Genomic DNA, 18,909 nt, shown 5'->3' with positions numbered 1-18,909 from the left:
TACGTGGAGTCATACGTGGATCAGATCGCATTCGTCATCCCGTTGACCGTGGATTCGTTAACGAACCTGAAGCCATTGTCACTAGCTTCGCGAGTGTCTAATCGCCGTGATTAACTGTCAAGATTGTAACAACTCCATTATTGCAATAAACTACACCTGTGTTGTACCGCATCAATGGCTAATTCCCGCGAAGATACATCTGACGCCCACAACCTTACGCCCAGTGGTAATCCGACATATATAATATATATATACATATATGCAATACATTCAATACATTTAATACATTTTGACCATCATAACAGAATTAGTACGTTTTGACCTGATATGTCGAAACAACGAAAATCTTTAGCTGATCCTTATTAACGATATTTTGATCCATATTTATTGTTTACGTTTCCCAATCTGAATTTTTCACATTAATTCATTTTGTTTTGTTCAATTTTCCTCGTGTTGTCAGTACAATGAAACAGTTACGATTATAAAAATCACAACTTCCTTTCTCCTCTATACTTACCTTACTTTCAATTCCTTTAGTAATGCCAATTTAAAAATAATTCTAACTTATATATTTTACCCTAAAATATCTGTTAAATGGTATATGATCCTTCAGAACTTTTGTTAACGCAATACAAAATGACAAAACTATTCTAACAGAACTTTTACAACCTGAATTAAAATGTCAAGGTACAAAGTTAACGTAGAGCAGAAAAAAATGATTGAAAAGTTGAAAGTTCAGAGAACAACTTTTATCTAGAAAAGTTAACTGTTTCATTCGATCCCTGCTAGGAACACATATTTTAATCACTCTCAGATCCAGATAACGAACAGATGCTCTTGACTCAGATAACACCGCAGGATCAATTTTCATCCATTGAACTTCTATTGTTGCTTTTTTATTTACAAATACCAATAGATTTTGGCTATTGTCTATATCGATATCTATTAGTAGTGTATGGTTACTTGAAATAAAATCAGCGGCGAAAGTTTATTGAAATAGACTGTTTAAATATAGCATGGATGTAAGTCGATGACAATTCCATGCTTTCTTCACGTGACTTTTGTAACAAGCGACGTAATCCGGTAAAAGGCTAGCGTTTAGTCTATCGAAGACGTGTGAATTATGAATTCAACAGATAAGTACAAAGCGTTCTGTTAAATATACGTTTGATAAAACATCCTTTTCAAAAATCAGATCTGATGAAATTAAATTCAAAATTTCCATTTGAAATAGGTACATATATTTTACGTATTCGATTGGTGCATATGAAACGTCATTTTTTCAAATCAAACTTTAACTGCACGTAAATGCTGTGGAAGTGAATTTCCAATTCATTCAAGGTACTTTCTCAGTATTATTCAGTTTCGTTATTACAGGTTTGTAAGGATCACCAACTTTAAGATAAAGAATTTCTTACAATACAGCTGTTATAATTTTCTTCATTTACAGTTTTTTTGTGTTAAAGACCTGACTGAGTGATGTAGAGAAAGTGTTAAAGCTTTCCTATGTACTAGGTTTGTTTCTAGCAACTTTCGTGTTCTTCTTTCCATTCTGAACTTCTGTAACAGGATCATACGAACATAGCGACTGTCTATGATGACTAATAATGAACTTTTGATGTGTATAAATCTCTCTAACGTTCAATGTACGTCATTTATAACAAATTTCTTCATCCATAATACTGTTGATATTTAACGGTATGAGAAAATTTCATGATTAGTAATATCCATTCCATTCAACATTCCATTTGCATTATATCGATACCTGCAATAATTTTCAAGCGTCCGAATATTTATGCAAAAATTTGGAAGTAACACTGATATAGTATACGTATCGTATTCTGAGACATTGTCAAAATGTGACATTGTTTCAGGTCGAAAAATTCAAAGGGTGGAATGGACGCGTGAAAAATTCCGAAGCATGCATAAAAGTCACGATTCGTAAATATTCGCAGCGCGTCTCGTAAATATTCCATGGAAATTTCGTCGGGACACCTATATACGAGTAACAATGTCTCTCTTGAGATAGGAATCGGTATCCAATTAATAGGCGCGTTATCGAGCGATACCTGCGAGAATAGATCGAAAGTCGTCGCTGCATCGCGAATTTCTCCGGTGAAATTAATCACCTCGCATCGTTCGTCTGACTCTGCACCCTCTTTTGCCATGCCACTGCTTTTTTTTCTGTTCTTTGTGTCGTTTCTTTCGACGATGTCTCTCTCAAGTTTCGAACGTCACATGTACAGTACAGTACAGATTTTTATCCATCTATAAGAAAATAAGAAAAAGAACGCACATATAATACGCAAAAATATATTATATATAAAATATCGAAAATATTGGGTTGTTTGAAAAATTCCTCGCGCTTTTGACATTTTCGCATTTTACATAATAAGTAATTTTATGTTCTACAGTTTGATGTATTTATTATATTCTATATGTTACATATATTTATCAGATATAAAGAATATTATCTAACAAAAAAAATTACGTAATTTTGCAAAATACTGTTTGACAAACAGTGTTTCTAATTGGACGTGAAAAATGTGTCAATTACAGATATCTTTCTGTAGCAATTTTTCTGAGTAATAAAAACAGTGTCATTTCCAGCAAGGAAGAGATATATTATTTCCATGAAAAATAGGCGAAAGTATTCATTGGGAATTTGCCCCATTTTATTCATATCTTGACATTTCCAAAATATCTTTTACATCACAAAAAGAGCTACCCAGAAAAATAACAAAATATTATCGAAATTCTATAATGAAAGCACAATATCTTTAGAATTTTCTTAAATTTCGTTATAAACTTTCCAAACAGCCTAATAAAATACTTCTTATGATATTTAATACGTGAAACAGTTCTCTGCCTACGTTTCGTTTCCTTAATTATATTCATAAAAATATGAATTTGTATAAATATCAACAGCCTGTACATGATCATTTCCGCCTCTTTTTTTTTATATGGTTTGCTTTGATGTTTACTCGATTTTTCTCTCTTCTCTTTCTCTTTCTACCTTTTTCAGAAGCGTTCTTTTACTCGTCGATGTCATATCAAGCCTTGACATTATTAATTAATGTAGGACCTAGGGGACGACTTCCAATGAACTTCGAGTGGCAACGCCGCCGTCGCGACGGATTCACGTTTCTTCGTTAGGTACGAAGCGTGTATAGTAATTAATGACATGTTTCACCGACTCATCGCGTTCTTTTTATTCGTTTTTTCTGCGACCTTTTCCTACCGTCGAGTGTATATAGAAAATATGAGCCGTTTCGTTAAGCTCTGCATATGCATTCGTTTCCATAGATTTTCAAATGTTTTATGCTTTTTCGAATTTAAAGGTGTCGTGGGCATTGAGGGAAATCCTCCAATGCTATTTGGGAATATTGATCTTCTCATTTAATTTGTGCGTTTTTCTTTCTTAATGAGAAAAGTTGGTGATATCTTCAAACCTTTATATTTCTATCTTGGTCCGATTAGCAATCAAATAAGATTCGTAATGTTTTAAGAAAATGTTTAACATTAAATTGAAACGGGAAATCGTGCGTGTTAGTAAGAATTTTTTTTTATATGTTTCTCAATCTTGATATATTCGTTAACGTTAGAAAAATGCGATTGAGTCAAAAATGGTTGAGAAAGTTCAGTTGCATTGATTATATAATTATTATAAAGTATTGATTATTGGAATTTACAGTGGCTATAAAATGTATTGGTACGTCATTGTATTTATTATGACATTTGATATACTGACTAATTAAACCCAAGTATATTAAATATCATTTAGCAATACTTTCATACGAGTACATTTGTTTTATATTATGAAAATAAAATATATAACTACTGTAGCCATTGTAACGTGTCTCGTATGCTTTTCAAATTATGTTTAAGTATATTAAAACAGAAAACAATTTATTTCCAATTTTTTTATTTATTCTTGCGTAAAAGAAATTACTTATTTAGATGCTTGTATCTATAATTCATTTTATTGGAATTGTACGAAGCAGATTTGCAGGATCGAGGTTAATTAATAATACATTACGAATAAGCTTCTGGCAGATGTAAAACAAGACCTTGTTAAATCTTAACAAGCACATTCGAATAAGATCTTCAACGAAGCACTAAAACACGTACATATATCTTAGCAACGTGGATGAAAATAAATTGAATATATATATATATATATATATATATATGTCGGGTTATGGTTGGAATTTTGGGCGCGTAACAACTCTTCACGTGAATTGACCATTGTTTTACACAACCGAGATTATATTTACACGTATACATAAGTCTACTACAAAGATTAACAAATAATAAGTCTAGTGAATAATAAGCTTAACAAATAATAAGTTAGTGGATAATAAGTTGAACGAATAATAAGTCTAACAAATAGTAAGTCTAATGAATAATAAGTTTAACGAATAGTAAGTTCAATGAATAGTATGATTTACGAACAATAAGTTTAATGAACGCTATTAACAATATTTTTGAGTTCAAACGAATCCACAGCCAACGGGATAACTCTTTACTAAGCGTAGACTGATCTTAAGCACAGAAATACGATGGTTGAAAACTCGACGTGTCACCCTCCAAAGCAGTCGCAAGAATGCCAGCCTCGTCGAGATTTTTCTCGCTGTACGATTGCATTTGTTTTTCTATACCTGTTTGGAAGCATCGAGAAGGTTTCAAACGCCGTTGCTAGGCAGACTCGTTGGAAGCATCGAGAGAGTTCCAAACGCCGTTGTTAGGCAATTTCTGCCTGGAGTTTGATTAGTAATACAATGTATGACCCATTGTATCACACGTGGCTAGGCCCGCTCCCGGGGCCGCATGCCGCCACAACCACATTTCTCGGAAAACCCATACAACCACTCCAGACCTCCGTTAGGCAAAACGTACATCCCGTGACTGTGGCTACGTTCGGCGACCAATTGTCACCTCGAACCCAATCTCGCTATTACAAATCTCGAACAATTACAGCTATGATAAAATCCAGGCTAGAGTACTAGAGGATGTTCCCAAAATTTCCAAGGAACGGCTTCGGCTTTCCTTTCATCTCCGACATATATATATTGTTATATTCCTTGAAATGAAGAAAAATTCCATTCCCAATTAAAATACGGACAGAAAAAGCTAGAATTTCATAGGTAGTCTAGTTTTTATTTGTTATATATTTAATTAATCGTACCATACATTTCATTAATTTTGAAAGAAAAGGAAGAAATATATAATGAACAACACGCGTAAAATTTTGTCTGGAAAAAGAGACAATTATTACATTTCTGGAATATAAATTAGACTGAAATCATAGAAGTTATACAAGTTTTATTATATATCGAATTTAAGATTTTATCCATTAATTAGTTCTGCCTCTTATCTAATTAATTTCTTTCAGTCCCTTTCATGAACATTACATTTCGTATACTGTAACAATCTTTTCATTATGCTGCAATCGTACTAATTCTGAACTGAACTTTTAATAATTAAAACACGAATGATGTCAAAATTTCATGCTTTGAGAATTTATGTTATTTCATTTCATTGATTTTTATATATACACATATTTCAATATTGAACAAATTTTTTTATAGAAATTTATGAACAAATTTATCAAAATGTATTGTACAATCTACAGTTACCAATTTTTTTTTTTCTGAAACTGTTTATTATGCGAAAAAAAATAGTACAATATTGAACCACAAATAATTAAAAATTCAATTGACAGTATGCCTCGTAGATTAAAAGCATTAAAAAAAAGTAAAGGAAAGTGGAGGAAATACTAGGTTGAAACCTTAATTCGACGAGTATAATTAAAGTGCAAAACTGTAAACACGATTTGAGATGTCTATTTTTGTAAAATGTTCTGTACATTATTAATGTTAATGAAAATGAACTATTACATTTCGTTAATCAGACGTAGCTTGTAGTTACCGTTACCTAATCTTTACCGATCACTTAAAAAATTAGTCGCAGTATCGTCTTTTACATAAAATCAGCGGAGTGTGTTTACACTTTTGCTCGTCACTGTATATATATGTAAATTCTATACACTTTAGAAGACCAACCGACGGTTTGACTTTCCCTGTGTTTACTGGGAGTCGGCCGAACGATATAAATAGAGAAGGACAAGGACTTAGGAAGGAGAATAAAACAGGGTTCGAGAAGCGAAGATGGAGAACAAAGAAAAAGAAAAGCAAGAGTTAGAAGGAGGAAGAGAAGAGGGATTAGAAGCGGAGATTTTAGGAGATACGGAAGAAGACTATAGAAAATCGATTCTTGAGTTTTCTCGAATCGATCGCCTAATTTCCAAAAATATTACAACATTACATATATATACATATCTAAAACCTTGTTTGCATTAGGCAATTTTTGGAAGAACGATCGAGTCGATGAACCTTAATTAGGTTGTTCGAATTCGCACATGTAAACACAGTTTCAATCAAGTTGGAATGGCTTTTAGTCGTTCAACCAAAAATGGCCTTAAATGGCGCGGCGAGGCACGACGTTTTGTGACAAATGACTATAGTCGCGCATAGTGCATACATATATGAATAGCATTTCATAGAGAGCCGCTATAGTCGTCCGTCGTAACGAAAGGATTAGGTCGAACAGTACAACAAATTGTAATATCGTAGAATAGCTTTGATTGGAGATCGGCTGAAATTAGAAAACACCGTGTACGTCGTCTTTTTGTGGTTTGTTTACATCCAAGAGCGCCTAGTAACAGTGACGCGAGAAAAGATAAGCAGCGTCAAAACAGAAGTACGGTTTCATATTTCAAGGAGTGGCAATCGAGAGGCCAGAGTATGTGAGCCGAAAAGTGTGTGTGTGTGTGAGAGGACGAGAGCAAGAGCGAGCACGACCGAGCAAGAATGCATTGGCGAGGGTCAGAGTTGATCGAGACGTCGAAGCATAGAGTCGTTAGAATTGAGTTGCGAGTGTTGTCGAGTGTTAGAGTTGCTAGTGAGAGAGAGAGAGAGAGTTACCAAATAGTTATCAAGTTATTTGATGTAAATACGAGCGTTGCATTTAGTTTTCCTGTTAATCAAACATCGTTTTTCTGTCTAACTAATATCTGTATTTTCAATCCATTATTAATAAATTATAATTAATCGGACAAAATTACACCTTTAATATATTCCGATATTACAAAATTGAATACATTCGATACATTTTGACCTTATATATCGAAGCAATAATAATCCTTATTTAACAATATTTTGACACATTTTTAATGTTTGCATTACCCAATCTAATTTTTTCACATCAATTGCAGGCTATCTCTCCCTCTAATGCAAAATGTTACAAACAACTTTTATCACATTGCGTCAAAATCTAAAGTTTTCTGAAAAAGAACAGACCGGAATTTGACGTTGATTTATGTTTTGTTTAATAAAAATGTTTAATAAAAAAAACTGACAAAATATCGATCACATTGCGTTCACTTAACTTCAAATTTTAAATCGAAATCTAATAAACATTTAACAGCATTTTTTGTCACTAAATTTTGAACAATTTTACACGTTTCTGAAATCAATTATTTCATATAGAAGGACGTAGCAGTATCAAAGTTTTAATTACTATAACCCTACTAAAATATCTCGTTACTATAACTTCTTCAACATCCCCGTAAAAAGGCTGCAACTGAAAAAGACATATCTGCCTCTAACAACGTATATTCGTACTAACTACCTTATCCAACTGTCGCGGCGTCGTGTCGCACAAGGATAACATGGCATACAATCATACGAGACTGAACGTATGAATTTTCTCTTTCCGTTCCAGATACCATCGTACGACCCGAACTCTCATTGTCTGTGCGTCGCCGGTGAAGTATATTGTTGGTGGCAGAATTACAATCCGAACACCGATCCTTCCGCCGGCCCCTCGTTCCTCCCATCGACGACGATAGAAAGTAATTACACGCCGTCGCTGGAGGGAAGCACGGATGCCGTCGACAGTTTGGAAGCTTCCGGTGATCCGGCGGAGGAGCCTTCTGTCGAGCAACAGGGATACGCGGAGATTAACGCGACCTACTCGACTACCTTGCAGCCAGTACCAACTACGTGTCTCGTGATGGGTAATAGATCAGTCGTAGTTTGTTTCAACTCGGTTCTTTACACAGCCGCAAACTATCGACCAGATAGCCGCTATTCGAAGCAAATAGAATTACAGTGTAATTAGTTTCGCATCGCATGGACGGTTTTTCACGAAGAAGTACAACGAATACAGAAAATATTAGCACGCCATTGTATTTAGTGTAGCATTTACAAACGAATTAAGTTTAAATTTCGTATCATTCAATGGCACCTTCAATACGACTACAAAAATTTGATACCATGAAAATGAAATATAAACATTAATAAAAAAAGGAGAAAGAACGATTCGTTGGAAAACAGGGATACGCATAAATACTTTTTTGTAATCACCGTAGGTAAGAGAATAATTATTTGTTTTGGTTACGTGTTTTCTTGAAATTTCTAATCGTTTCGTAGATGTATAAATATTCCGGATTCCAGGAAGTGAGAGAAAGAAAGCAGAGGATTAGACGATAAAGAAGGGACAACACAGCTTTCAAGAACCCAAACATGTCTCTGTACCTTTTTGGGAAAGCTTGTATAGAAACCCCGCATTAAACCGTATATGTATAACGCCTAATTTTTTTAGTCCACACGAAACAAATTGTATACTCAAAATTGTATTTATCGGGTATCTTCATAGTTAACAAAAAATTACAAGAATTCAAAAGTTCAAATATTATATTGAAGCTAACGGTACAAGAAAGTTGTTTCTTCTTCGTATAGGATATACCTTATTGCCCCTGTTACTAACAACGATAATACTGAAAATCATCGAGTTCTTCAAATCCGCAGCCAATGCAATTATCATAGGACTAATCCACGTCTTATACAGGGTGGTTGGTAACTGGTGGTACAAGCGGAAAGGGGGCGATTCTACGCGAAAAAAGAAGTCGAAAATATAGAACAAAAATTTTTCGTTTGAGGCTTTGTTTCCGAGAAAATCGACTTTGAATTTTCGCTCGGTACGCGTGCGGTACGTTATAACGGCTCTCATTGTAGATCGTTGTCTCGATGGAAAAATTTAAAAAAAAAAGAAAAAGAAAAAATTAAAAAAAAAAAGAAAAAGAAAAAATTAAAAAAAAAATTTATTCTATATTTTCGACGTCTTTTTTCGCGTAGAATCAACCCCTTTCCGCTTGTACCACCAGTTACCAACCACCCTGTATATGCATAGATAATCTATGAATACAATAATAAAACAATACATATATAATAATAAATAGATTAAATTGGTATCAATATGCTAGACCAGAGAAGTCCTTACACGGACGATTTGTATTATCGCATTATTCGAATAAAAAGTATTTATTATTTATTGTATGTATAGGGTGTATAGAAGGTAGATCCAAAAACCACTGTAGCATGATTCCACACCGTGGATCGGTGGAAATTTGGATCGGTACAAAATTGACCTTGAGCATGACTTTTACAGTCAAAATTTTTTTACTGCAATGTATTTTGCTCATCACGAGGAACAACAGTCTCAAACTGGAACCATGGATATTAAATAATCCCTTCTTCAAGAAAAAGATGTTTATTTATGCGGTCTCGACCTGCATTTAGACGTCGCGATATTAATTCTTGATCACCGAATCGTTAACACAGTCGCTGAAAATCGCAATGTCACGGAATGCTTTCTGCACGCAGAGATCTTCCACTATTCTTGTATCCCGATATATTTAACAAGCTAATCTGTGATGTCCTGCTGCTTCGTAAATAGCACGCCATTTCCTCATTAAATACAAATATAGATGTAAACATATTGTGAATGAAGCCAGTTTAAAAATTATTAAAACTTTAACATTTTTTCCGGAAGATGAGATCGTTTGGTTAGCGTAGTTCCTTTGAGACTTTCGTTCCTCGTAATGAGCGGAATACGCTGAAATAAAAAGTATTTAGCTTCGAAAATCATAGTCAAGATCAACTTTGCACAACTTCTTTCTACAAATCTTCACTTATCCAGGTGTGTAGAGTCATGCCACGATGTACAATGTACAAAAGTTATACAATAATAAAAGATTCACATTGTGCATAGTTCTCGCTTAACAGTTAGAATGGTCCTTCGGCTTTACATCTTTCTCTTATCTTCTCTCAGCCTCTCTCACATTTTAACCCTCTTCGTTAATCCTTCTCTATCTACGCTTTCACTCACATCCTTACTCTCCGCTTATAGACTATTGCAATACATGCATATATTTCTACATTTACATATCACATAACACATATCGTTCTCCTTATACTCTTCTAATACTCTCTTGAACCATCGCATAATAAACAACAAGAATCGAGAATTGAAAGCGTAGAATCGTCTGGTATTTTCAAGCAACTTATAGGTAGGCCAAGAGAAAAATCCAAGAGAAATGTAAAATACTGTGTCCGGACGGACACGATATTCTGATTACAGGAAGGGAATATCGCGAGGGCGAGGTACTTCCGCATTCGACCGGAAACTGCATCGAATGCAGCTGCGGATCCGAGGGCCGTGTCGAGTGTTCGCCACGGGACTGCGTGGCCCTTCGACCCGAGATACCAGTTGCACCAGATATACCGGACGCACCAGATGGCGATTTCGAAGTTTTCAATCTTGCCAGGGATCGGGGAATCGACGAGAGCTTCTAAAAAATCCGATAATAACGATTGTCGCCTGCTCCATGAGATCTTCGAACGCGTGACTCGTGAGAGACTCGACTTTCGTGTCATCGCGGTCTTCGACGAGTTTCGCCTTTACCTATTAAGCTTTTCTTTTCTATTCGGGAATTTGTTGATCGATATGAATTATACGTGAAAATCAAACAATTATTTAAATTTGTGTGGTTTTCCTGATTTTGAAAATGGCGAATGAAGAATTAGTATTGTATACGTACGTGAATCATAGTTTAATTTTCGTGAAAGTGGGTCAGGATTCTAAGAGAAACAATGAATTCCTTAAATAAGTAATTATCTTATCTGTAATATTATCTTTTTATAGTATCGAAACTATAGTGGATTAATCACGCTTAAAAAGTAAAATTATAACTGTCGTATTCTTATTTCTCACAAAGGTGTACGAAAAAGCTTGTTTCATTCGAATGGCAAAGCATACTCCAAACTTTCGAGCAGGAGTATACGAATGTGTTTTGTAGCATGTAAAATTTATTGATGATTTATAAATAATTTGTAACGATATGATTGCAACAATTGGGAATATAGCGAAAAATAGGATTGGTTATTTTGTACTACGATTCATACTAATTCCATTTGAGAATTAATTTAAAATAGATAAAACCTTAAATATTAGATTTTATTAAAAATTTATTCTATTAGAAATATAACGATACATTAATGATAGGAAGTATTAAAAGTGATACTAGTAGTTATACGGTTTATTTATGTTATTTAGAATATAATTTAGTAGTAATAATTGTAGAAATAATTTTTTTATAAACTTTGAGGAACATATTGGTATACATGTTAACCATAAATAATTAACGTATTGTAGAATGAACATTGAATACAATTTCTCGCACGATTATTTTCGTATCGATCAACAATATGTTGATACATATCTGTACGATCATTGCGTTTTAAATACCAGTTTACGCAAGTAATCGAACGTTTAACGATCCTGCAACCGTATGGAATGATTTTCTTATTAAAAATATTTATCTATGGATCGAGATCCAGGTTCTTAACAAACGGAAAGAATTATCAAAGTATTTTTTACGCATCGAACAACATATTAAAAGTCACATGATTTCAACGAGAAAAATATTCTCGACCGGGAAGTGATTACACGGTTGAAGGATCTGTAAGTACTAATTAGTTTAATTTATATACCTTCTTATCCGTGTTCTCTCAAGCCTTAAGCTTTTCTCCTTTTGTTTGAAACGCGATTCCGGTTGAAAGAGTTCTACGAAAGAGAAAAAGAAAACTCTGAAAAATCGATTACCGATAATGAAACAAAAGGAACCTTAACTACTTTCTTTTCACATACCTGAATAATTAAACGAGACAGGAATTAGATATATATAATTATGTATGAGAAAAGTAAAGAATACTTAACTTCAAAGAAAAATATATTATTGCAAATTACAACGATGATTAAAGAGAGAGCAAGGTTCAATTTCAAAATCGTCGAATTATCGTCGTAATGATCAGTAGCTTGAATCGACCCAGGCCAAGCCAAATAATATATTTATGTTCAATTTAGTGATTTAATGAGATCGATAGAGAGCTTTAAGCCAGGACGTTATTCCAACATTTACGAGCCAACTGTAATTTATTACCCCCAGGACATCTAAACGTTTTACTAGCGTGGGCCTAATTTATCAAACGATGGATCTTAGAAACGATCCATCTAAATACCAATTAATTACGAACAAATTCTATCTAATCGTAGTGCGTTTACAAATTGCATTTCTTTATCAGGATTAATATTGTTACCATTTTTACCTTCCACTACAACTTACTATTACCTAAGAAACGTTAACGAATCTTGAGAAAATGTTCCTCACGCAAGAACCTCCAGCGCCACGAAAGTACCAAACGATAGATTAATAGCGATTAAGTACTCGTTCCTTAAGAGAACTCACATTCCTGATACTTCCTTTTTATTTCTAACATTTGAATTCTTCGAATAACTTAAACTAGCCCCAGAGGAAAAACTCCGTTTTGAACAAAATGCTCCGTTTATTCATCTTGCGTTTCATAATCCTCTTTCATCGATGGAAAAAGTGGAGATTTGCGCACCAGGATAGATCCTCGAGCGGTACAATTTTTCTATAAGACGACCTACCGACGATCTATCCTCATAGCGACGAATGGTCGCCACGATCGTTACTAAGTATCGTGATTAAGTGAGAACTCTCGGCCAATTTGGCCACACATTTTCTATGTAGACACCCGTAGATGTTAGAACGCAAGTTTGAACGATAGGTCCCGCGCGCTTCAATTCTCTAAATGAGGGATCGTTGTAGTTCTCTCGTCTGTTGTACGGTATTTTGTACGCGTTACGAGAATGGAAGCGGTTACTTCCTACCATGTTAACGATACACAAACGATAAACAAAACTATATAATTCTGTAGACGTCGGCCTACAACGTACGAATTAATAAGTCGGGTATGAGAAAACCGGCCTGTTCGGTCTCGGGATCGAGTACCCGTTTTAAGAGAAGAAGCGTTACAGAGCTTGGATAGTTCTGGATCTTCGTCATAAGATCATAAATGATACTCGTGTCATTCATATCTTTCGTCATATTCTAGTCGAGACGTAGCCATATCCTGTTCACGGTCGGTATGTTCGGCCTTGTAGCTTGGATCGTAGGGACGGCAATGCCCTGCTACTCCTACTACGAAGAAAGCACGACTTGTACGAGACGTTGAGAAAGCTTATTGAACAAACTCGATTGGCTTGTGGCTCGCAAGCCGGCAATCTGGTGAAACGATCTTTGCACGAGCTGATCTATCTAGCCTCTACTGTGTATAAAATATTGTTCCAGTTGTGCTTTTTGCTTCTGTTCCGGTGATATTGGAAATTGGATATCGGCGAGAAATCACGTCCCGTGTTTGTTTAGCAAGGTGAACAATTTCAAATCGCTAATAAAAATCTGAAACCGAAGAACTTATTAAAGATCTCAATAATACTTGATTGTAAAATTTGTTTTTTTGCTTATTTTATCGTAGATCTGAATTAATGAAAAAGACATTCTTCTTTATTGAATAAATTTGAATAATTTTAGAAATTTCTTGAAATTCTAAATTTAAGTTCATTACTCATTTATGTTTACAACCTATAAGAATATTTATTCTATTAAACAAGCGAATATTTTTTGTTTTACAAAAATATTTTATACATTTTACACAGTTCTATTGCAAAATGAATAACGACTTTTAATTTAATTAAGAAATAATTTTCTATCAATTTACTGGCAGAAATAATCATAAATATATATAAATAATCGTAACAGTCGAAACTAAAATTCATAGAAAAATTATTTTATTAATATTATTTAATTTTATACGTATTCGAAACATATGCTCAATTAACATTAAATTTTAATTCACCGGGCAAAAATGCAAAGTTCGTGTCAATCAGATCGAACATCTCGTACATTTGCATCATATCATGAATGAATAAATTATCAGCGAGAAAATACCAGAGTTTTAAGACGAACCGATTAGCATAGTAAACGATTTAATGTAAGAATTAACTAACGAATGTCTAAATAACAGAAGCATAGAATGGGAGTGAGTTCTCGAGGATAGCTGACATTCCTAATCTCACGTGCAGATTAATCACTTACGATACGTATATTAGTAAAACCACGTTATAAGGCGAAGAAAGAAGATTTTTCGTAGAACGATGTTTCTGCTACATATGGAGCGATAAAAAAATATTTAATAAAAATCGGTAGCATAATTCGCCGGTTGAATTTAGTATTAAATAGCCTCCTAATCTATATATATATATAAATATACATATATACATATATGTATTCCTTTTAATGACAGAGACAAAATGGAATTCTGTGTTGTATGGATCAACATGCACAATTAATTGATTTAATACATACATATAAATATTATATATTCATATATATATATTATATATATATACATGTACACGTACTTATGCATACACGAGGAACCAAATATCAAGAGATAATTATTGTACGTAACTATGCATATAATATATGTATACATATAAATTATACATATATAGGAGTAGGATACCCAAGCGTTTTCAATTGCTGTGCACCTTTTGTAGATATGAATTCGTCTCTTCGTTTCACAGTACGTTTTCTTCTCTGTAATTCCGGTGTTTCAGTAGTCCAGTTACAATCAAATTACAATAGAGTTATTTTGAGAAAAAAATAATTCCGCATTCTGCTAATATAAATGTAATATTGGGAGATAGATGGACCACCTGTTTCGAATGCTTCTCGTTTATTCTTTTAGAAAGTTGATAGTATGTATACATTTTTGCTGTGATTATATTATACGTGTACGTTATTTTTAATTATATGTAATAGAGATTCAAATTGGAAACTATGGTAAGAAGAATATTGTAGAGCAGAAAAATAAAAGAATATCGTGTCATCCAAAAATTACTTGCAACTCGTTGAAAGATGAATTCTCTATAATTAATATGTATATGTATGTACATTAGCCATAAGTTCAACATTATTTCATTTCTATTACAAACTTTAGTAGATTTCTTCCATGTTACTATTATAAATTTTACTTGATAAATTGTAAGCAATAATGGTGGCAATCATGTGTACTATATACGTTTGGCAATGAAAGGAATAAAATGAATAGAGGCAAGGAAATAATTATCAGGATAAACATATCAAATAATAATATTATCCTAAAACCTAAAAAATGATCCATCTATCTTCAAGCACGTTGTCACAGATACGTTTGATTATACAGAGAATCTATCTCAGCGTACAAATAGTTAACGATCTTACGGTAGCACCGATTATCATGCAGAATCAAATAGGAAAAGCAAAGGGTTGTAATTAGACTTTTACGATGACTAGTTAATTGTTCATAGTTAGTCGCATAGTTAGGTAGAGATCCAATGTGATACATACATTCAAAAGGTAACTTTGTCTAAAAGTTTTACTATACATATAGGAAGGAGATACGACATCTTATCGCAAGATTTGCCGTAAACTTCTACGAGCGTTCGTTCAATTAGATGTACCTAAACCATAGAAAATCAAGCAACGTTCCGAACGTTATCGTCGGGTTCGCTTTTTGCAATGATTCGAGTTTATTGTCATACACATTAATGGCACTTTCGTTGACGAACCAGCGTAATCGCATCATCATAACACGGCCTGTACTGATATTACCTTTAACGATAATCGAAATAGAAAACAGGATGATCTCGAATGTTTTGTGACCACTGTGGAATAACGAATCGAGACTACTATTTTTTAACTGCGCCACTTTTCGAGGGAATCGTGAACAATCTGTGTATTATCGTTCTAGAAAAATCTATTCCCTGGAAATTCAAACATGAGATTGCATTAAAGAGAAAATAAAAAAAATGGAAAACGAATGGGAAGAGTAAGTAGGATCATCACGAGATCACGCGGGACCATCATGGCAGTTCGTTTTTCTCGTACGTCTTCCAATCATTCCATAAACCGTTGTGTCTGTCTTGTATCCGTGGGATCGCCTGTCTTCTTAAAAAGGGTTGTACGCTAAATAAAGGAAGATCTTACGGTATGTCGACTTTTTTTCGATTTTCACTCTATCCTTATATTATCTATATCATATATGTGTAATATACGTCATGGTTCTACATCCGTGTAAAGTCAGGGAAATTCTGTGACCCGAGATAATATGGAAATCAAAAATAACAATATTACGTGGAGATTTCGGTTTTGAGAAAATAAAACTTGAAAGCGTGTCAAGTACATATGTATATGAGATTGATTCTCGACTGGACAGAAGTGAACAATTGGTAGGAGATTATTCAACATGCGAAAATAAATAAAGAATGTAGAAGAACATTTTTTTGTCTGAAATCTCGTTTTCAAATTTGTCAAATACACATATACCAGGCTAATCTTTTATTCAATATGTTCAAATCGTATTTTCTCGAAAACGAAAACTTAAATGAAAAAGTGTTATTCTACATTTCCTCACTTTTGACTTATTTTTGCATAGAATAATTTCCCGTACTACACATCTATTTGCCTAAATACACTAGGCAAATTTCCTGATTCAATAATCCTAAAGAACACCTCCGATGCAATAGTTATTCTATTATTACGTATTATTTTGGTATATGGTAGAATAAGTCGTAGAATCTTCTTGACTTCATTTCTACCGCAAATCTAAGCACACAGTGTATAATAAATTTACGTTATTACGATGTTTTAGTTATATATACAGTGTGGTTGGTAACTGGTGGTACAAGCGGAAAGGGGGTGATTCTACGCGAAAAAAGAAGTCGAAAATATAGAATAAAAATTTTTCGTTTGAGGCTTTGTTTTCGAGAAAATCGACTTTGAATTTTCGCTCGGTACGCGTGCACTTTATCACGTCTCGTTATAACGGATCTCACTGTAGATCGTTGTCTCGATTGACGTTATTTTTTTAATTTTTAAAATATTTTTAAATTTTTATTCTATATTTTTGACTTCTTTTTTCGCGTAGAATCACCCCCTTTCCGCTTGTACCACCAATTACCAACCACCCTGTATATCACGTCAACAGCCAATGGTTTCTCCATTATTAGATTGTTTCGCAAAGCTGTGCTTTTAGATAATTACTTTATAGAATTGAGATAAATCATTTGACATTGTTATATTAATTTATATTATTAGTACTGTCTCCAGAAAAAATAAAATAAAGAATAAGGTAAGATAAACAAATAAGATAAAAATAAGATAAACAGATTTGTTATATCAAATAAAGCATTACAGTAAAATTAGATATTTACGATACGTTCAATTCAAAAATATATATGTCGTATATTATTACAATATCACAAGAATATTCATGAGGCAAATTGTTTAAAGTTAATAATATATTAGTGTCGCGTCCTCTATACAGATAATGACATGTGTCGAGGCATCTCGTAACTCTCAAAAGTCATCGGGCTACTGATATTCATAAACGTAAACTTGGCAATGACAACTGAGTTAAGACGTAACGAATTCTAATAATGATCATGGAAATAAGGATGATCATCGCAGATGAGTCATCTACAGTAAATGTGAAGGATGAAAGCCACAATATTTACACTACTTCACTGGTTGAATTCACTTCACCAATTTGAAATATTACAGGCTTAATTAAACATATTAAGGGTTAAATTTGGAAGTAAATTAAACTAAATAATAATATAATTCTAATGTAACATAATAATAAAAAATAAAATAATTAATAACATAAGCAATAATATAATTTTCAAACGTCGACATTATAGAAATAAATTATTATTCGCGAAAATACAGATTTGTAACAATAAATGTAATTTTAACAATAACCCTTAATGGATAAAAAATACAAAAAAATTAATTCCTATTTTCAGCTTTTAAATAACGTTGCACAAGCAAACAGATGTTACCAACTATTTCCTACGTTTTTGGATAATTTCAAATTATAAAAGGGAAACGATTCCCTAATTGTATAGTCGCATAGATAACACGACCTTTTCCACAAGTTGTAGTTTTCGCACAGTCGATGCAGAAACTGCACGCGGAGCTTTTACACAGCCCGCTGCGTTCAAGCCATCTGACTGCCCGCAGCGGAAATGAAAGAATTTTACAAATCTTTTTCTATGCTTTATGGGCATTCAACCAATAAGAAAAGAAATTCACGCATAATATAAGTCATAAACTGTAGAACAACGCTCGTTGCATTTAGTTTAGCGCAGACCAGTTTTAAAAAAAAAAAGCCCATTTTGGAACCAATCGATCGTAGAAAAACGTCTTTTTCTTTAAATTACGTGGAATGATTCCAGGAATCGATGAAAGCAAGTTCCACGACGATAGAATGTAAGTTGCAAAAGTTACTGCATTTAACAGCAAAGTAAAAATAATTATCACTGTATTTTAGCCATGCTTTTGAACGAAAGCATTTTTTTACACTTGCATATCTATACTGTAAGTCTTCTACATAGCGTAAAAGCTCGGAGCATAAACTAAGATAAACTCACATATTTTTCTTAGAAATAAAAAATTTTCCGTTTCGTAAATTGATTAATTGATTTTACAGAAACTAACAAACGAATCGATTTGAAATTTGGTTTCCTATTTTGATATGCCTGATATCATAAAACCTCAATATTGTATGACAACTTTAACTAACGTTATAAACGATT

The 18,909-nt window shown here is 33.4% G+C and overlaps 1 protein-coding gene across 2 annotated transcripts in view; it reads left to right on the top strand.

Moving 5' to 3' along the window:
• LOC138184159 (kielin/chordin-like protein) overlaps positions 1–10,872 on the top strand; it is a 252,414-nt gene extending 241,542 nt beyond the window's left edge. For both annotated transcript variants that reach the window (XM_069121883.1, XM_069121891.1), the window contains exons 3-4: positions 7,786–8,080; positions 10,486–10,872. In XM_069121883.1, the coding sequence (XP_068977984.1) occupies positions 7,786–8,080; positions 10,486–10,700 (510 nt within the window). In that variant the 3' untranslated portion in view covers positions 10,701–10,872. The remainder of the gene's footprint in view (positions 1–7,785; positions 8,081–10,485) is intronic.
• The last annotated feature ends 8,037 nt before the right edge of the window (positions 10,873–18,909 follow it).

The sequence above is a fragment of the Bombus flavifrons genome, chromosome 1 (genome assembly GCF_040668555.2).
Source record: "Bombus flavifrons isolate JBK064 chromosome 1, iyBomFlav1_principal, whole genome shotgun sequence".
Taxonomy (NCBI): domain Eukaryota; kingdom Metazoa; phylum Arthropoda; class Insecta; order Hymenoptera; family Apidae; genus Bombus; species Bombus flavifrons.
This window is presented reverse-complemented; position numbering and strand designations above follow the sequence as displayed.